A 20,677-nucleotide genomic window follows, 5' to 3' on the forward strand; every position below is an offset into this window, starting at 1 on the left:
AAAAGTAATGTGTATAAAATTTTTTGTGACTTCGATATATTATATTAATACAAAATTTATATTTTCGTTGATTGTAAAGATATAAATCAACTTGAACAAAACATGGTTTGATAAAACTTATAAGGAAAGTGCAAGTCCTTCGGGTCATCGATTTAGTTGAAACTTTGCAGATTTGTAGATTTCGTCATGCAGTTAAAGAAAATATATCATTATAGGTGCAACTACACAATAGTTTTTGAAATATTTTTGATTAAAGTTTTATTACTCTTTAACTATAAATTTATATCTTATTCAAATGGTGTTGTGGCCCAACAACGGCATTCAAAAATTCTTATGATGAAGGTCCAGAGTTCGATTCCCGTCCATAGGTTTTTAGTAGCTTTTCAATCTATTTTTTATTTTATATTCATTTTTAATGGATAAATATCATTATGATTTCTATTATGTACATATATATTTGCGATGTTATTATTTTACAAAGCTTTATCTTTAAGGTTTTATTGCAAGAGTAGCAAAATTGGAATAGCTTTATATTAATAATAAATGCATTTTGCTTTTACTATTTTGTTTTATATGAATTAATGTACATTTAATCGTGGTGGACAATATTCATTGCAAAATTGTAAGTCTTTCTCCCACCTTCCTCTCTCTCCCGCTTCCTCCTCGCCCTCTTTGTCATACGCATTCTCATTGCCGCCTGTGTAATATGTGTACATGAGTAGGTCCCGTGAGATTAATCGTTGAGTTAAATTACTAGGATACCAATCATACAATCGAGAAGTAGTATTAAGGGAAATGTAAAATGGCGCAATGTGGCGAGAACAGCTGTTATTTATCAAAGAGAAAGAACAAAACTAATTTGGTTTGATGCAAATGATTTTGTGTAATCCTGGACATATGAATTTTTGCATAAAGAGATTTTAAAGAGAATAATACTGAGTGCAAAATAAAAAGGGAAAGTTCTAAATATAGTAAACAGTCGGCTAGAATAGCAAAACGATTTATACAATGATGATAATGATGGTAGATATATGATGTAGTGAAAGTGTTTGTGCAAGAAATATGGTTTTGAAAAATTTTATGTAAAAATATCCGTTTCATTTGGTTTACTATTTGTGATTAATATTAGTAATGATCTTGGATTAAATTTTTGTAACCTGTTTATCAAGAGGAACGAAAAAATTAAAATACAATAGCCAAAGGAAGAAAGAGGAAGAAAGAGAAAGATAACAGAATAGCAAATTAAAGTTGTGCTAAAAAATCCAAGTTACATACATATATCTCTTAAATGTCTAAAAGTAAGGATAAAATTGTCAAGGAAACAAGGAAATTATATTCATAAGCTTCGATTTCATTTCAATGTTGGATATTTTGTTCTTAAAATTTTCTAAAACTCAGAGGACTTATTCCTATACCTTTATTCAACGGTTACTTAATTATATTTTTGGGGTATTGGACAATTTTCTGTGAGTGAAAGATGACCAAACATCATCCAGTACCACAGCAAGTCTCCAGTAATAATCGACGTTTTTACCACTACCTTTACGAGGTTAGAATTAATTTCCTTTATTTTTATCCGTACCTCTTTTTTTCGCGAGACATTGAAAAATGTATATGTAGACTTTAATATCACATTAATCTAAGTATAATTAAATATAACTCACTTATTTCAAGTAATTTTAACTGTCTTTATTCAATCAAAAATCTGTAGTAAATTGATAATAAAAATTTTATCATAAACAATATAAAATTCAGGTATTTTAATTAAATATATGTATATAGAATATTATATTACTTCCACTTTACATAATTTACTTCATTTACTTTATGCAATTGTATTACATATTTTATGAAAATTTCCATAGATCTATATTAACATCTTATTGGATAGGAATCACCATGAATGCCAGAACTCAGTTATTTGAATTAAGTATGGAGGGCAGGCAAGTGGATGAGGCAGTAGCAAGTATCTTCCATAGCGTTCTTTTCCATCGAAGTCTTGGTAAATTTAAGTATAAACAAGAAGGTAGTTATTCAGTAGGTACTGTGGGATACCAAGATGTCGATTGTGACTTTATCGATTTCACTTATGTCTGTTGTTCATCGATACATCTGGATCAAACTTTGAAACGTGAAATATCAGGTTTTTCTGAAGCTTTACGTTCCACCGATAGTCCAGGTTCTGGCCAAATATCCTTGGAATTCTTTCAGAAGAAAAAAAATCGTTGGCCCTTTCAACCTGAATGCATACCATGGGAAGTATGGACAGTACGTTTGGAACTTATCAAATTAGCAACAGAACATGAACGACAGATATGCAGAGAAAAGGTTGGAGATCTATTAACGGATAAGATTCTTTATATAACAGAAGTAATGAATCGACATGATTATTTACCTAAAATGCCAAATCAAGCTGAACTGGATTTGATCTTTGACACATCGTACCCTGATATACAACCTTATCTGTTTAAATTATCATTTACAACCTCTAGCCCATCGAGTACAACAATGGGTAATACAATGAAAAAATTGATTAAGGAAACATTATCCATTTAGTTCTTTATCCTTTTAGAAGAATTCTTTTAGCATAGTGTATACGTAATTTCAATTTATTTTTGGGTAAAATGATATTATGAACTTTCCTCTCTTAACAATGGAATTTTATTTGTCATATCAAATTGTTTGCATTCGAATTTACTTATGAGTATTGAATTCCATATTCTTGAATTTTCTTTTAGTTATTATTTATAAAAATTTACCACATTATGTGTTTTTATATACGCTGACTCGCAAAGAGGACTTGAATTTTAGGAGAATAGACAGAACTGATTGTATTCAATACTTGAATAAAGTCGGCAGAAGAGTTAAATCTTATACATCAAAATACTATTTCTGATCAATGTATATGCAAATTTTGTGCCGATGATATATGTCGGAAAAGAAAGGAAAGATGTAGGCTAATACCGCACATGGGCGCGCGCGGGCGCACATTTGTGTGTATGTATGTAATAATTGTATAAACTTAAAATATTTGTAAAATTTCTATAGTACAAAAGAACCAATTATGTATAGCAGTTACTTTTCTCCGCATGTACTATTTCATGTATGTCGTCCATTGCATAAGTTTCCTAGATAATCAATTGTACATTAAATATCAAATGTTTCTTTATCATTTTGAATTCTAATTTGTTAATACTTTAGATATTATAACAAAATAACAATATCTCGTTAATAAAGTAAAATATAAGTATACTTTGTTTTACTTTTCTCCAAAGTTTCTTTAATAATAGCAAAGGTGCATGATGATTGTAAAAAAAGAGAGCAGTGTAATGTGTTTATTTAATGAAACGAAATTTCAAAGTTAATAAATTTGTCTCAATATGTGAAACAGTCATTTCACATTCTCTCTTTTTCTCTCTCTCTCTCTCTCTCTCTCTCTCTCTTTCTCTCTTCCAATCCCCGTTTCTCTGTCCCCATCTGTCTGTTTGTCTATCTCTCTTTCCCAATCCCCCTTTCTCTATCCCCATCTATCTGTCTATCTCTCAATCCATCTATCTATTTATCTGTTTGCCTATTTTTATTTGAAAAATATATTATATTTATTATTATGAATATGTAACACAAATTCTTATTATATTTATTATTTACATGCAAATTTTAATTAAATCTTATTGTTTGTAATTGTTAAAATATGTTTGTTAAAGAAACAATTGATAACGATTTTAACGGGTAAGTGTTTCATAAGGGCGTAAACAGCGAAAAAAATAATAAAATAATGATAATAATACATTGTATATATCGAAAATAGCTTGATAGATTTAAAAAATAGTTTCTGTTTGTTCTAAAATTAACCTTGTATGATTTATGTAAGTAAATGTTACTAATAAGTTCGATTAAACTTTTTAAAAGTTCGTGTCTTCATATGAAATGCTAAATTTTCAAAAAACAGCTCGTCCAAGATTTTATGTATTTACGAATAGTTTCTTACCATTTCGTCAAATGTAAACTTTATCGTATATTTATATTACCTGAGAATGGATAACAATAACATAATGAAATATGTAATATGTATTTGATAAAAATGAAAAGAAAGAAGAAACAAAGAATATTCGTATGTAACGAGAAATGTATGGAATTTAAAGGAACAGAAAAGTGTCATATAAAATGATTCTTTGATATTTTCCAACATGATCATTAATTTTGTAGACATTAGAAAACGTTTAAAAACCTCAGGTGATATTAATCTAAAATGGTCTTGATATGCTCATGGTACGAATGGATTAAAAGCGACACGTCGTTGTGAATACTAATTCTAAGTACAAGGGCGTGTAAGTAGAAGGGCGAGGATACAGATCAGGTGGTAATGCGGACGCCTGCGCAAGAAAACGGCGGCTTGTCTAGTTAGATTTTGCCAACAATTTTCCATTTTCAGTTATCGATGGAAAAGGCCGGCCGTCACTTCGAAAGCGTTTCATCGTTGAAAATCGTAACAAGTTTAACGTCGTGGTGTTCAATTTTCTTTATCTAAAGACAAAACGTTACGTAATCGATGGAATTGCCTTCCATTTGTATACAAATATTTAAATTGAAAATTATTTCACAACACAACCAGGAGAAAAATAATTATAAGAAAGAAATATTCGAGATTTATGAAAAAAAGTGTGCAAAGTGATTTGTAAAATTGTTACGTGTTTTTTGTTTGACTTGGCAGCAGTTAGCGTCGGTACTTACTGTCAGTGCAAAATTTTTCTCACTATAATCTCAATCAGTGTAATAAAAATATCTTGTGGTTGGGTACCAATTGTAATTGACTTTTTAAACAATTCTCAACGATCGTTACAGAAATAATTTCAATCACTTAGTAGTTAATATTCCCTCACCATTTCGTATCCAATTACCTATTTGTTTTATTTTATTGCTCTGTATTTACGGTATGTATACTAGAAATAATGAAAAGATATCTTACTCAAAGATCATCAACGATTGAAATTGTCAACAGGTGGTTTGAAAGAAAATTGTAAAGTTGTTTTCAAAAGATGTACATTGCTTAAACATTTTTTAAATAATTTTTTCGATACCGCAGCGAGACTAAACAGATTGCGAATAGTGGACTTAATTCGTAACACGAAGTGGAAAATTGAGAGAGAGAGAGAGAGAGAGAGAAAGAGTGAGTGAGATGGGGTTTGGGAGGGAAGGAAAAGAACCTGTATATACAAGCGCGCGTGTTGTGTGCGTAATGGTAAATAAGTAACTACTTACATAATTGAATAAGAGAAATGGTAGCGATTAATTCTTTCTTTCATATTCGATTAGTTTGAAAATTTCTTAGCGAATAGAGGAATTTTTATGTAACTGACATCGATCGAAGGACGACTCATCGATCATGCAATATCGTTCTATTTTTGGGAAATGTTTCTTAAAACTCGGTAATCTCGAGAAACGTCAGATTTCACTATCTTTCAAGATTGTCTGTTCAATTTGACTAATTTGACTAAATGGGTGGAAGCAGTTTTTTAGGAATTTTTTAAACAAAAAAGCAACTATTTATTTGTATCGGCCAAATCGGTTATCATATAATATGCAATGTGATAAGGAAAGCTTTTTATTCGTATAAATCGAATAAAAATCGATTTGTACTCTATAATTTGTGTGGTATCTGGTGGAGTTCAAGGCAACACAAAATATACATTTTTATGATATATATCTGAATATACTATATATATCTATACACGCATGCCCACTTACGTGTTATTGCTGTGGTAGAAACAAAACTTTCCTGCAAGAGTAAGGGAAAATGACTTTAATTACCATTATCAAGTTAATTAATTATCTTTTATAAGACCTAATTATTTACTTGCGTGTCGAGTACAAGCATGATAATCATAAACGGTGAAATAATGGAGGGAATATTTTTAATCGCGGCTTGATTTCATTCAGTTGGTCCAATTGCAAGATTTGAAAGGGAAAACGTTCAAAACAAAAGAAAATAGACGGGGAGAGGCAGAGATAATCTCGGAAGACCATAGAGGAAAAATAATTTTGGATTAATGTAAAAGAAGGGAAATCAATTTGGGTTGATAGAGAAAGAGAAAGGGAAAGAAGAAGAAGGATAGAGGTGGTAGAAGTGGAAGAGAGAAAGAAAGGGCGAGGGAGAGAGATCGAGAAATGGATGATGTACCGATTCCATCTAACAAGAGCGTAGAGGATTGGTCGAGCGGCAATAACTTGACTATCAATCGTTCAACTATCGAAAACGATATAACCTCGAATGGTTTAGTGCAATTAACGTTTTACATATTTTATGCAAATATTTTCTCATTGGGCTTATTTGGTAACGTGTTGGTATGTTTCGTCGTAGCACGAAATCGACAAATGCAGACTGTGACTAATCTATTTATCACGAATCTAGCATTGAGCGATGTGTTACTTTGTGTTCTGGCGGTTCCGTTTACTCCTTTATACACATTTCTTGGACGATGGGTATTCGGTAGAACTCTATGCCATTTAGTACCATATGCACAAGGTGTTAGCGTATATATCAGCACACTGACACTAACGAGTATCGCGATCGATAGGTTCGTGGTAATCATATATCCATTTCATCCTCGTATGAAGATCGAAGTTTGTTTAGGCATGATCGTCGGAATTTGGGTAATAGCATTGTTAGTCACTTTACCTTATGGGCTTTACATGCATCTGGAGGAGCCGCACACTTATTGCGAAGAACATTGGCCTAACGAACGATTTCGCAAAATCTTTAGTTCCATCACCTCTATACTGCAATTTGTTCTACCCTTCTTCGTGATCGCTTTTTGTTATATCTGCGTCTCGATTAGATTGAATGATAGGGCTAAAACGAAACTTGTTAACAAGACCAGTAAAAGAGAAGAGGCTGACAAAGAGAAGAAAAAACGAACGAACCGGATGCTGATCACTATGGTTACTGTATTTGGCATATCTTGGTTACCGCTCAACATCGTCAATGTTATCGACGATTTTTATTCGCCGGCCAACGACTGGACTTATTATAGGCTCTGCTTTTTCATGACGCACTGCCTCGCTATGAGTAGCACTTGCTACAATCCTTTCCTTTACGCCTGGCTCAACGATAACTTTCGCAAAGAATTTAAGCAAGTACGAATTTTTTATACTTTTATCTTTCGTTTTACCTGCTTCATTCATCTTGTTTCCTTTCTTTTCACCTTTATCTTCCTTTTTTGTTTTACAATCACAGAGAAACAGCAAGATATAACGAAATATGCTATTTTACGTAAATATTTTCCGATCACTTGCTAATGATCGATATGATTAAATCGTACATATTATATGCATCGTACGCGTTATATACAAGAATATACCATAAATGGTTAATTTAATTTTTCCAAGCAAAAGCTTTCTCGTTTCGTTTGCACGCAAAAGAAAGTCGCGAGAGTCTAAAACAGTCCAAGACTGAGAATATGCGATAATTGTTCGTGGAAAACTTCCGTTCCACGTGAAATTCCTTTTACCGTGATTCTAAGTGAGAAGAAAGCTTCTAAGAGAAAGTTCTCCTATTTACATCGCAATGTACAAGTTTTATCGAACGTTGCTAACTTTTTAGTATATGCCGATGACATTCTCTCGAACGGCCGAGCATCGGAGTAAGCTGTTTCAAGTTATACGTACTTATGTTTGATGTTTTTCATTTTGACCAGATCAAAATAGGTATGCGTAAATTGCAAATTCGTATATAATACGTGTATGAACCAACAAGTAAAAATTAAATATATAAATGATGAAATGAAAAATGTATGGAAATATGTATGTCGTGACGTACATAATATAGCTTTATTGATTTATCTTTATCAATATGAGCAAAACGTCATGACTAATACCATCGCAACTCTCACCTGTATGAATTCTTTTGAAGGTGCTTCCATGTTTTCCAAAAACGTCCAGTAGCCACACTTCGAGAACTACCCAAGGATGTCAGAATAATAAAAAATATAATGGGAATAACACTCTCCAGGAATCTTTGTTACCAAATGAAACGCGAATAAAAATTTCCAATACAGAAGATTACGAATTGATCGTCCTCGAACTAACCACTGGTAACACGTCAAGAAATTTCGAAGAAGCGAAAGTTCTCTGATCCTCTGAGATTTGATACCGAATCGATTATTGTAAGTACATATCTTTATATGCATATTTAGTACACAAGTACGATATATGTAATAAATCTCTCCGAGTATTAAGTATATACTTGTTTGCGAATCGTGGAACATCGAAGCTTAGACAAACGAACAAAAAGGGATTGAAATTACTAATTATTATTGTTCTTAATAAACTGTTCGATCTTCTCAATTCTATGTTTAATGCTTGAAATTTATACGCGAAATTTATAAAGGGTATAAAAGGATACGAAACGGAATCGAAAATAAAGATTGATAAATACCGTTTACAATTGATCGCTAACGGGATCATTCAAACCCTTATTGTTTCTTCAAAAGCCAAATAAACGTTGAATAATGACACGTACGATTGGTCAACGATCTAGCCGTGCCGAGAACACGTATATTTATTCGTTATTCTCCTCCTATTTTCTCCTATTCTTTTCTCACTGTCCCTTCTTCATTCTTTTCCCTTCGTGATAAATTGAACGTGTTTCAAACAAAGTGATCGAAACTAAGAAAAATGTTCATAGACGGGTGTAGTCGTTGAATAATGTCGAAATTCAGAGAAGGTTTCCTTTGCTAATAATGCATCAACTCCAATGAATGTTTTTTTCCTATTTACTGGTATTTAGTATTATCTGCTTTTATTGTTATTATCTGTTGTCTATTGTTATCAAGAATATCGTTTTAATTATACTGCATGTGATCGAATCATTATTCATCGTGTATCGAGGTAACGCGATACGTAATGCATTGTACTTTCGATCTCAGTATGATTTTACAGGAAATTATGAATGCGAAAAAAAATAGGTATATAAGTATATACAAATACATATAGGACAAAGAGTAAAAGAGAACGCGATTTAACAGAAATTGAAAGTGTCGTTTCAAACATGAAACAATGCACGTTTAGTTTTCCTTTAATACTTTTATACGCAAAAACCCTACAAAATTGTTAATTCATACAGCATAGTCCTTTTTCTTCCGTAGTACGTGCATATGTATTTTTCCTTTTCTCGAAACTGACAAGAAAAGAAAAAGGAGAGAAAAAGAAAAAAACAAAAAAGAAAAGAAGAAAGAAAATGACCAGAGTGTGATTGAAATGTATGCTTTATCTATGAATCGCACCATCACACAGCATACTTTAACTTGTTGGAAAAAGTTGCAAAATGTTCGTTAACGATCGATATTTTGTTTAATAAAAATTAATAATTAAACAGAAATAAAGATACCGCGAAAGTTAGCATAGATGGAGAAATAGAAATTGTTATACAAACAAAGGTAGTAATAAAATACAAAGGAGAAAGATGATGAAACGAAGAGTAACACGATTGTACGTTATTATACCACGGGAGAAATAAATCGAAGAAGCTGTTACAGCTGACGGAGTATATTGTATATGCATACTTGTGTATATACTTGCTCTACGGCATCATTGGATTCATATACATATGTACATAGCACATTTGCTACGACATACATACATTTTCAACTTATTTTCAAGATTGTCGTGTTACTTCCTTTCTCGTGTTGCTTCGGGATTCAGGACAGTCATTCTTCCACTGTTATCGTCGTTTGCACTTTATCGTCGCTAATTTTACTGTTAGTGTCCTTATATTTCCGTATCAGACTCTATCCTGATACGTTGTATACATATTTTTCTATCGATAAGGCTTCTTTCTCTTTCTCTCTCTCTCTCTCTCTCTCTCTCTCTCTCTCTCTCTCTCTCTCTCTCTCTCTCTCGCCCCAATCTTTTTCCTTTCGATTATTATGTGTATCATATCACACACACACACGCGCGCGCGCGCGGTTGTCTTCTTTTTCATCTTTTTATCTTCTATCTACTATTATCTCTCGTTTTATCACTGCTTTATTATTTATCTATATAATTTATTATATTGTACCAATTATGCCGTTATCGTTACCGTTAACCAAATTTTCATCGACAATACGCATGAGAAACACTCTCCACGTTGTAAAAGAGTAAAGGAAAATATTAGAATGAAAAGATGGAGACGACAAAACAAGTATTTTCTCGGTAATTATTTAGAAAAAGAGGATCTTACTGATTTTGATAATTTTTAAATATATACATATGTATATTATAGAAATCAACATTTTGAACAACTTTTTCCTATGCACATACATGTACGTAACCGCTGCTCGGCCTCAATTTCCGAAATTTTTGCAGCGTGTGTATAAGCGTTGAGTCGCCAATTGTTTATGATTTCTATAAACACATCAAAACGGCCGGCAATGGACGCGTATAACGGGTGTATTTAAAAAATCGATTTAACTAGCCAACCACCTCATGGCGACAAGAATGATAAACCTTAATCCGAACGGTTGGCCACGCATTCATCTCCTGTTTTAATTTTCTTGACACATTATATACATTATTTATCATTGGTCGCCATGTCGTTTTTTGTAGAAAGAGATAAGAATGTATACAGGCTATATGGACTGACGTATACAGAGTCACAGATGCGCACATATAGACAGAATTCAATGTAGAAATAGCAATCTTATCAAGGAAACATCTCGGAAACTAAGGCTGAGCGGCGGTTATATGTATAGGAAAAAGTTATTCAAAATGTTGATTTTTACATGTTTAAAAGTCATCGAAATCGGTAAGATCCTCCTTCTTTAAATAATTACCGCTTTTTCTTCTTTATATTTATGTATGTATATTATGAAATGTTACAGAAACGGTACAGAATTGTTCCCTGGAAGCTGGAAACTACCACGTGTTATCCATAATAGATTTTATATTAATTACTATATACGCAAATTAAAACGTAGGCAATTATATAATGCTCTACACGATTATAATATAATATGTATAACGTATCCAGAATATCATCAATTTGAATTTATTATTCAAAGGGAAGAATAAAAAAAGGAATTTGCTCAACCTCATCGTTATCGTTTCGAAATATTAAGTTTTGATGGTCGTGTAGAAAGTAGGAGACAGTGATATATATTGATGGAAAAATCCGCCGTTAAATATCATACTAATCCCGATAACAAATAAAATTTGAAACACGTACTTATACAACGTCACAGCATTACCAAGTCGATTATATATGTATACATACGTCGGTTCATTCGGTTTAATTTATCCTTGTCTTTATGTATGCGCGATTTGAAATTTTACTCGAAAACTTGCTCGATAGAATATCCTAGATAAGCAGACACATTTTAAGGGTATGTTCGCTGATAAAAACTGATAACACCGCCATTTCGATCGACCATCCTCGAGAACGAGCTCTCCCCTTTCGCTCGTATCCAATTTCAATTCCGCAATAACATCTCATTATCCTATGGAATGATTGCGGTAATCTGAGAGCATACCGTGTGAAAAACGATGCTCGTCGAGATACAACGCGCATACTCATAGTATGAATCTCATACCTTTAATATGTACATACATATACACATGCGGTATATAGATAAGCGTATGCGTACGTCCATGCATGCACGTAGCGATGAAGTTTAAAAAGAAGCAGACAAATATTTTTTCGACATTTTATACGAATGTAAATCTACCTTATGTTACGGTACGTACAAACTATATTCATGGTTACGAAATATCACTATTCTATCACGATAAAACGTTCAATCTCCCATAACAATCGACAATTAATTTATCAGTAACTATGTTCAAGTAAAGCAATTGTAACATTTTATCGGTAATTATATAGTTACTATTCATATTACCATTCACAGAATTGTTTAAACCACTAGAAAACGCTAAAAGAACTTTCTATATGAAAATAAATGTATATATATTTAGTAAAACATTTATTCAAAGCTAATTTTCAAAGACTCACTAAACCACGATGTCAAACCCAATCTACATTTCTATTCTCGAATAGAAATTTTCATTTTATGCCTTATCATAATTGCTTGCTAAGCGAAATCAAAATTTCAATTATACTTGTAAGTAGTATAACTCGCAGTGAAATTTAAGGTAGAGTCATACAAGGAAGGCGATACGATCATTTCAGAGACTAACAGCGTCCTTATTATTATATAGCCGTTATTATAAATACTTTTATTCCGAAGATCGTCAGTTAATTATATCAAAACATAAAGGTATAATGAATTAATTCTTTTCACAAACTAGAAGAGCAAAATATCTATTTTATTTGTCAAAGTATTTATGTAAATAGATAATGTACTTACCTAAGTGTCGTCTTTTAATTATACGTGATATCAAATAACTGGTAGGTAATTATTTGATATCAATCTCGAAATATAAACCTTTTACAACGATATATGATTTATAATTGCCTATTCCAACTATGAATCAGAAAGCTTGTTGTTAAATCGATGAAGTTTTATAATTCGAAAACCAAATGTTCTTCTCGATATTAATGAAAAATATGTTTCCATACGTACATAGAATAAAGCGAGTAAAACGATCGATTTGCCTGAGGTATCGGTAATTTTCGCTTTATGAGCATCACATTAATCACTAATTAAACACTAATCATAGACTTGAATTCTTCTGTTATATGTGTTCTTGTGTTCTTATATGTTTATTTACCGTATTAAGTATATTATACTTTTGTTCACGTTAAAAGGTATTTTTCATTTCTAAAATCATAAATGAAGAACACGGTAAAAAGGAGGGATGACATTCGTATCAATTACATTTCAACTATCTAAACGTAAATTAAATGAGTTGCAATTTTTCTCCGTTAATCTATAAACTTACAGAATACAGCTCAAACTCATAGATATAGAATCAACACTTGGCTGAATTTCAAATTTATCACACGTACCGAATATAACTACCGCATGCAACTATCTAAATAGATACGAGTAGGCACAGATCATAAAATTATAAACAAGTCAACATTTTTTAGGTTGCATGCTGCAACTTACATATGTAAATTTTGTTATTATCCCGTAGTAACTTTTTTACATAATTTTCACTAAATTTATTTATTATTGACAAATATTTTGAACGTTCAACGGAATTTTGTGAAATATATACCTAATTTAAAAGATGCAGTCATGATGGTGCAAATATACTTTCTTCTTTTTCCTTTTCCAATTGATTAGAAACGAAAAATATATTTATTCTGTTTCCATGATATACGTCTTCCGCCAATTATCAATGGAAATTCATGCTTTCTCTTAGATACTATTATACTTTTCCGTGTATTCTTTTAACATGTTCGTTTTAGATGAAAAAGACACAGAATAAAAATAAACTTCTTACGTTATATAAACATTATATTATGCAAGATATATAAAGGTTTCTTAAGGTGACATATTCGATGTTTATTACACAATCGGCGGTTTATATATGTATGATAAATGCTTATTTTCAGCGGAAAAACTTCTTATCGGAAACGCAATTTTCACTGAAAACTCCAAAATCAGAGTTAGCATCACTTTTTATCCTTCTATTATTTTCTTCCTTCAACCTGTTATATATATGACATATTAAACTTAATTGTCAAACGTTAGTACTCTTATTTTATTGATTCTTGAAAGTAACTTGTATAATTTTTAGCACTTCTTTCTCTACAATTTTCTCTCTACTACTTATAAATCTTTTTATAGTGATAAGTAACTAAATACCATTTTGTGAATCATTGTACACTTTATTTACACATTATTTTACACTATAAAGTTTGACGCTCATTTAAAGAAACAAAATGTAAAAAGATGATTCCTCTTAAAAAAAAAATGATATCCCCCTCCCTCTCTGTTCTTTTCCTCACCCTTTTTCTATTTCTCTTTTGACGTTCTGTTACTTTCCCTTTTCTCTTTCAATCGTATGTACGTTGAAGATGCTTCTTTATAAAATTATTTTGCAGAAAATAATAATAGCCATTTGTAAAAACGTTTAAGTACGTTTATTAACATTTTTACACTTATTTTAATAATTATATTATGATCTGTGCCTCGTATTTATTTTATACAAAGCTGCAAACGCGAAAAGGAGATAGCAATAAATGTTGTTTCGTATTAAACGCGTAAAATATACTTTCTTCGGAATATTTTCATTTGGCAAATTGCAGTTTTACCCTTTCTTCTCTGCATTCGTGTTATGTTATATGTAATGACTCGCCATGAAAATCATTCATCACCTTTATTTTTATAAACATAGTATCTTTATAATGAACGTGATGATATTCAATCTGTATTATGATTTGTTTGGGTAAAGGAAAAAGAAAAGATAATAATAATAAGCCATAAGCATGTCTAATAACAGCTATTAAAAATATTTCAGATTTCCTCAAAATTAAAGTATCGAAATTTAATTCTTTTTCAGTTGGCAAAATTTCGTTATATTATTTCATTGATTTGTATATTCCGAACACTTTTATAAAACTAAAATTTCAAAAAAAAAAAGAAGAAAATCGCAGTAAATTTTTTCATTAAGATCAAAATAAATCATAAAATGAAATTGCACAAATTACAAATAGGAATCGTATCACAATACGTAAAGATACACACACACACACACACACACACACACACACACGCACGCACGCACACACACACACAAATTAGTTATTCGTTCTGCATCTGTATTACTTTAAAAATTAAGAATTCTCCATTAATTACATATATTTATAATACATTTGAAAAAAGCGCTGTTAAAATATCAATCAAATTAAACTGAATAAATTTCATTCTTCTACACATACATATATATGTATGTATTTACAATGCTGTGTTCACTTATTATTCGGCAAAGCTTTATGCTTTCAGATTATATTGCGTATTAATTAAATCATAATACTTTTATAAATACTTTTATATTCACAACAAATATGTTCTGATATTTAGTGTTTTATATACAGTAATATACAGTTAGACGTTATGAGTGATTTCCATTATGAGCCACTGTATATACGAGCATATATAATGTATGCTCTACGCTATGCACGCGTTATTTTTAACTGTTTTTCAAAATGTTTAGTTGAATATATTTTCATAATGTACTGACATTCATTTTTCACAACGTTACGTTTTATCGTATGCGCTAAATTATTACCTATATGGTAAAATGATACAATATCTGATACGACAAAAATAATTGTGAGATGTGTGAATATTTAAAAATAATGTCATTAGAATAAATAAACTACACGATTGTTCAGTTCACACTTTAGCTATTATTAGCTATTATTTAGACTAAAATTTCAAGATTTACATTAAACTCATTTATAAATGAGTCAATTCCAAAAATTCATCTGAGCGATTTCATTATAAACTCACAAATTACTTTACTAGCACGTTGTATCAGATTTCGTACACGAGTAGCGTGTAAGAGGCACAAGAGAACATATTGATTACTTTCAAAACTCCTTATATTTCTCATCTTTTCATTTTTTCATCTTTGTAATCTTTTTTCACTGTTACATTTTTAAGCTGTAATTGTATACTATTCCAACGAACGTTAACACCAAAGAGTACATCCCGATAATCAACTATGTATATCAATAATCAACAATACACATAAAATCATTCGTTACATATCAATTGATTCGTTCTATTATATTTTCGTACTAGTAATACATACTTGCATAATACAATAATGTGATAAATATAAACTAACAAGACATTTGTAATTAAATATAAAGTTAAATCGCATGCGCCATACAATCCAATACATTATTTTTCTTCCAGGTACAAATGTTTTTGTGCGCATACAATATTTTTATCTCCTTGGCATTAACGTTACATATTTCTCGACATTACTGAACATTACTTGAATATCTCTTCAATGTATTAAAATTAATTAGGTCTTTATTGGGATATAATAATACAGATGAATTTCATCTAAGCCATAGTTTCAATCGGAGAGCGTCTACACCGTTTAAATAATATCGAAATAATCGTTTATCGCGCACAAAACCAAGATTTTCGTATAAACGTAGCGCCGGTCGATTGGTAATTTCTGTTTCTAAAACTACTTCACCTGCATCATCTTCCACCATAGCTTGAATCGCTATTCTTACCAGATTCGATCCGATCTTTTGTTTTCGATATTTCACATTAACAGCTAACATCGCAATGTATCCACGTTTTACGACTTTTCTGTGGATGTCCAACTTGCAGACAATGGCACCAACACACTCGTCACCATGCATCGCCTTGATGAACAAAAAACAATAGTTTTCTGTAAATTTTACACCTGCAAGACAAAGGAATCCGACCAAAGTTGGCTAACAATTCTTTCTACTTCTTAATATTTTCTAATACAAATTTTAATATAGCGTTGACTCTTTTTTAGACAGAATCATAAAAAAATACATAACATTGTTAAATAGATATTCCTACTAGCATTGTTTGAATGTAACAAGTAAATTTATAAATGTACATACCAGGAAACATAATTTTGGCCAATTATAAATGAAATATCTATATGTGTAAATAGAATATGGTTCACTTAGGTCCTTTTGAATTAATTTCATAATATTGGGCATTTGTAATTCACTCGTATAGCTAACATATCGAATATTATTTTCCCTAGTTTCCAATGATAATGTACCTTCGAGTGTACCTAAATATATACAAAGAATATTCAACATAAAAAGAATTCATGAGATATACTTGATTATTAAGATGTTTTAACTTAAAATATGCACAAGTTGTGGGAAAGTATTTAAAGATTAATTTCTTATACCATGTTGATTTAAATGACTAGTTTCCATAGGTTCAGATTGTGGAAGATTATTACCGATACTGGTAATTCTTTCAGGAGAATTACAAATTCCATTAACTTGGGATACACCATTTCTATGTGACTCTCCATATATTTCAGTTGTTTTCAGACTAAGTCGAGATGTGATATCTAAATTAGCAATATCTGTCAGGGTGTTTTCATTCTTTTCTTCAATGCTACTTTGTTCACCTTCTGATTCATTTTCATCCATAACATTCTCTGTTTCCACTTTATCCATCTTTTATTCTTCCAACGTTTCTATTTTCTAAATATCTGAATTTCTTTCCTTAAGATACAACTTGAATAAAGAATTTTCAAGATGACAATCTTTATAGAATAATCCTATTTCTACAATGTACCGTTGTAGCATTAGAACTTTTAAATGTCATACCAACTTTTCAATCGAATTTTCATAATTACAATGAATTAAACAATCATTTTTACTATTAATATTATTGTAAAATACAGAACTCCAACGTAACTCTTCACACGACGGACACCATATTGAATTTTACGCGATGATCGCTAAGAAGACAAACATAAACAATGTGCGACTAGCAACCATATCATGACACCATCACTATATTATTTTAATTATTTTTAATCACAAATAAAATTAAATTAAGAATATTTGTACACATAACTATAAAGTAATCATAGTGATAATTTCTATGTAACTCATCTTAATATGAATAAAATTATGCATAAATATAAGATAATATGATCTCCAATTTGGAAAAATAGTGCAATTAAAAATATTGCAATAGTCAAAGAAATAATACTAATTTTTGTTCCCTTTCTCTATACATAAGGAAATAAAGAGAAAGAGAATATATATGGATACGTGTGTGTGTGTAATTTTTATTTTTCTTCCTTGCTACTATTATACACTTTACTTAGTTATTCCTAGAGGGCACCTTTGCCTCTGGACTACACCGGAAGTAAGTAGAAGACCTACTAATATCAGAAAGGTTTAAGGTTCTTTTTGACCGAAGCACGATGGGTGAGTTATTCCATTTAATATGACTTTTGTTTTCATCTCTTTGAATCAATATTTTTAGAATAAAAATTGCCATTGAATAACTATTAGTAATTTATAAAAATACTAATCTATTTTATGCTGACATATATTATTTTCATAAGTATATCTTCAAAGCTGCAAAAGATCTGTAATATATCAGTGACTTTAGAATTTTTTATCGACAAACTTTTCCTTATGATCTGTTTTATTTTCATTTAGATTATGTATACTTTGTATTGATATGATTTATGCTCTTTTATTGATTTAAAATTCATATATATATATATATATATATATATATATATATATTTCGTTATATTATATGTATTGATTTATTACAAGTATATAAATTCACGTTATATATTACATTTTGTATACATATATGTATACATATTTATCATTTTTCATTTTATACATTATCATTGGTATGTAAGAGTATATCAATAATAAGTCATTTTACACGAGTGTCCCTTTTATATTTTCTAATATATGAATCTATCACAGAAAATATGTATCTATCACAGGTATTTCTCGCGATCATTGGCATAAGAGGCGAGCAACTGGTGGTAAAAGAAAACCAATTCGTAAGAAGAGAAAATTTGAATTAGGACGTCCAGCTGCAAATACAAAACTTGGAACTCAACGTATTCATACGGTATTATTTAAGAACCTTCCATATTAAAATTGTATTCTTTGCTTATTATTATTATTGTTATTGTTGTTGTTGTTGTTGTTGCTGCTTTCAGTAGCATTATCATTATTATTATTACAAACAATTATAACCATAAACAAAGTGAAATATATATATTAATTATTTATTGTGTTTTATTCTATTTAAATTTCTTTTAAAATTTTATTTTCAAAATTAATTATTCCTGTATAAAAGTATATAAACTTACTTTTTCATGAAAACAATGTAACATAATTTAGACATAAAATGATGACTATCTTTACCTACTCTGAATATTGTGTTGACTTATATCTCACAGCGTACTGAATGAAATTATACATTATATATTATTTATTTGTTACAAAATAATATTCTTCATGGATTTTCTATATTTTTATGTAAATTAGGTACGTACAAGGGGTGGTAACAAGAAATACAGAGCTCTTCGTTTGGATACAGGAAATTTTTCATGGGGTTCTGAATGTACAACAAGAAAAACACGTATTATCGATGTAGTTTATAATGCATCAAACAATGAATTGGTCAGAACTAAAACTCTTGTAAAGAATGCAATTGTTACCATTGATGCAACACCTCTTAGACAATGGTATGAAAGCCATTATGTTCTACCATTGGGTCGTAAACGAGGGGCTAAATTGGTTAGTGATTCAATATTTCACTTTTTAATATCACTAATAATAGAATGTTCTAACAAAAAATTTTTACAAATACTTGTGTGTATGTAGACTGAAGCAGAAGAAGAAGTTTTAAATAAAAAACGTTCAAAAAAGACAGAAGCTAAGTACAGAGCAAGGCAACGATTTGCTAAAGTTGAGCCTGCTTTAGAAGAGCAGTTTGCTACAGGACGAGTTCTTGGTAAGTAAGATGTTAACAAACAAAACATTACTTACAATATATAAATTAGCATATTATCTTAATTCGTTATTTATTTATGTATTACAATTTTATTCATAGGATTGTTAGTTTAAATTTTCATACATTGTGTTGTGATGTGATGTTAAGACTCTTGCAATATTTATGCAATATATTACTCTGTAGTATTAATTCGTTTAGTACAACAATCTTGTTCACAAATACACTACCATGGTATGGGAAAATCGCAACTCTGGATGTACTCTGCCTTACCAAACTTATGAGTCAATAAGAAATTTTTACGCGTATCTAAAACCACTTTTAGAAAACGTGAGCGTCAGAGGTTGAATAATTATAGTTACGGTTGATATGAAGTGAACGTCAAACATTTAGGTGACGTTAGACAGTCAGATTGTAGATAGTAACGAAAGGATTCAACTAATCAAAATACTAACTCATAATGATATTATACAAATAAGGAAAACAAATTATTTTGAACATAATTTTCTTCTCTAATACATTCCCAGTTATTTATAAACATAAATTTTGATTTCAGCCTGTATATCAAGTAGGCCTGGGCAATGCGGTCGAGCGGATGGTTACATACTTGAAGGAAAAGAACTTGAATTTTATATGAGAAAAATTAAGAGTAAAAAAGCTAAATAAATATGTAGCTACAGCAAGGAAATAAAATAACCTCTGTGAAAAACAAGTGACTATAAATTTATAACTAATAATGAATAATTAGTATTTTCCTTATACATATTTAAATTCCGAATGAGAAAGTAACAAATTGATCTTAAAAATATATCCGCTATATTGTTTACGATCCATATACTTATACGTATGAACGTATAGTTCATACAGAAATATAGAGTAATCATGAATCAACGCACTGACCAACAGTACTGACTGAGAGGCTATGGTAATTAAGATTGTTTCGAAGTTTATACTTTCAAGTAATAAAAGGGAAAAAATTTTCAACTAATTGTAGTTGAAAAGCAATTGAATATTTAGGACAATATTAACTTTTCATGGGATGATATCCGTAATAACAATATAAAAAAATATCTTGACACGATTAGTTTTAAATCAATATTACATTCAACATTGTTCAATCTCTTTATATACTTGCTTTATATAAAACATATATCCATACATTTGGATATTATTGAACGCGTACATTCTATCGCTTAGTATACTCTATCGCTGATTTTATGCGCTGTAATGATGATTTAACGTAATTTTATAATTATGCCATG

At 30.4% G+C, this 20,677-nt stretch overlaps 4 protein-coding genes across 6 annotated transcripts; 3 read left to right on the forward strand and 1 right to left on the reverse strand.

Moving 5' to 3' along the window:
• The first annotated feature begins 506 nt into the window (after positions 1–506).
• On the forward strand, positions 507–2,556 carry Atg101 (autophagy-related protein 101). Of its 2 annotated transcripts, none has more exons than XM_017901413.1 (2): positions 507–1,549; positions 1,866–2,556. In XM_017901413.1, the coding sequence occupies exon 2, from the start codon at positions 1,900–1,902 to the stop codon at positions 2,554–2,556; it is 657 nt and encodes a 218-aa protein (XP_017756902.1). In that variant the 5' UTR covers positions 507–1,549; positions 1,866–1,899. The 2 variants fall into 2 exon arrangements, with proteins under 2 accessions (XP_017756902.1, XP_017756901.1); XM_017901412.1 differs by having other exon boundaries at positions 509–1,549; positions 1,892–2,556.
• A 3,548-nt stretch (positions 2,557–6,104) lies between these two features.
• Positions 6,105–11,784, forward strand: LOC108548442 (prolactin-releasing peptide receptor). Its single transcript, XM_017901361.1, has 3 exons — positions 6,105–7,134; positions 7,910–8,162; positions 10,860–11,784. The coding sequence occupies exons 1-2, from the start codon at positions 6,166–6,168 to the stop codon at positions 8,129–8,131; spliced, it is 1,191 nt and encodes a 396-aa protein (XP_017756850.1). The 5' UTR covers positions 6,105–6,165; the 3' UTR covers positions 8,132–8,162; positions 10,860–11,784.
• A 4,001-nt stretch (positions 11,785–15,785) lies between these two features.
• Positions 15,786–17,240, reverse strand: LOC108548479 (N-alpha-acetyltransferase 30). Of its 2 annotated transcripts, none has more exons than XM_017901416.1 (3): positions 16,867–17,240; positions 16,511–16,689; positions 15,786–16,279 (listed from the first exon to the last, which is right to left on the reverse strand). In XM_017901416.1, the coding sequence occupies exons 1-3, from the start codon at positions 17,087–17,089 to the stop codon at positions 15,962–15,964; spliced, it is 720 nt and encodes a 239-aa protein (XP_017756905.1). In that variant the 5' UTR covers positions 17,090–17,240; the 3' UTR covers positions 15,786–15,961. The 2 variants fall into 2 exon arrangements, with proteins under 2 accessions (XP_017756905.1, XP_017756904.1); XM_017901415.1 differs by having other exon boundaries at positions 15,788–16,279; positions 16,813–17,240.
• Positions 17,241–17,760: 520 nt separating this feature from the next.
• Positions 17,761–20,124, forward strand: RpS8 (ribosomal protein S8). The gene is made up of 5 exons (XM_017901381.1): positions 17,761–17,854; positions 18,397–18,527; positions 18,950–19,201; positions 19,289–19,418; positions 19,972–20,124. Exons 1-5 carry the CDS (start codon positions 17,851–17,853, stop codon positions 20,079–20,081), a joined length of 627 nt encoding a protein of 208 aa, XP_017756870.1. The 5' UTR covers positions 17,761–17,850; the 3' UTR covers positions 20,082–20,124.
• Positions 20,125–20,677: the final 553 nt, after the last annotated feature.

This window comes from Eufriesea mexicana, unplaced genomic scaffold (assembly GCF_001483705.2).
Source record: "Eufriesea mexicana isolate 0111107269 unplaced genomic scaffold, ASM148370v2 scaffold1523, whole genome shotgun sequence".
Taxonomy (NCBI): Eukaryota; Metazoa; Arthropoda; class Insecta; order Hymenoptera; family Apidae; genus Eufriesea; species Eufriesea mexicana.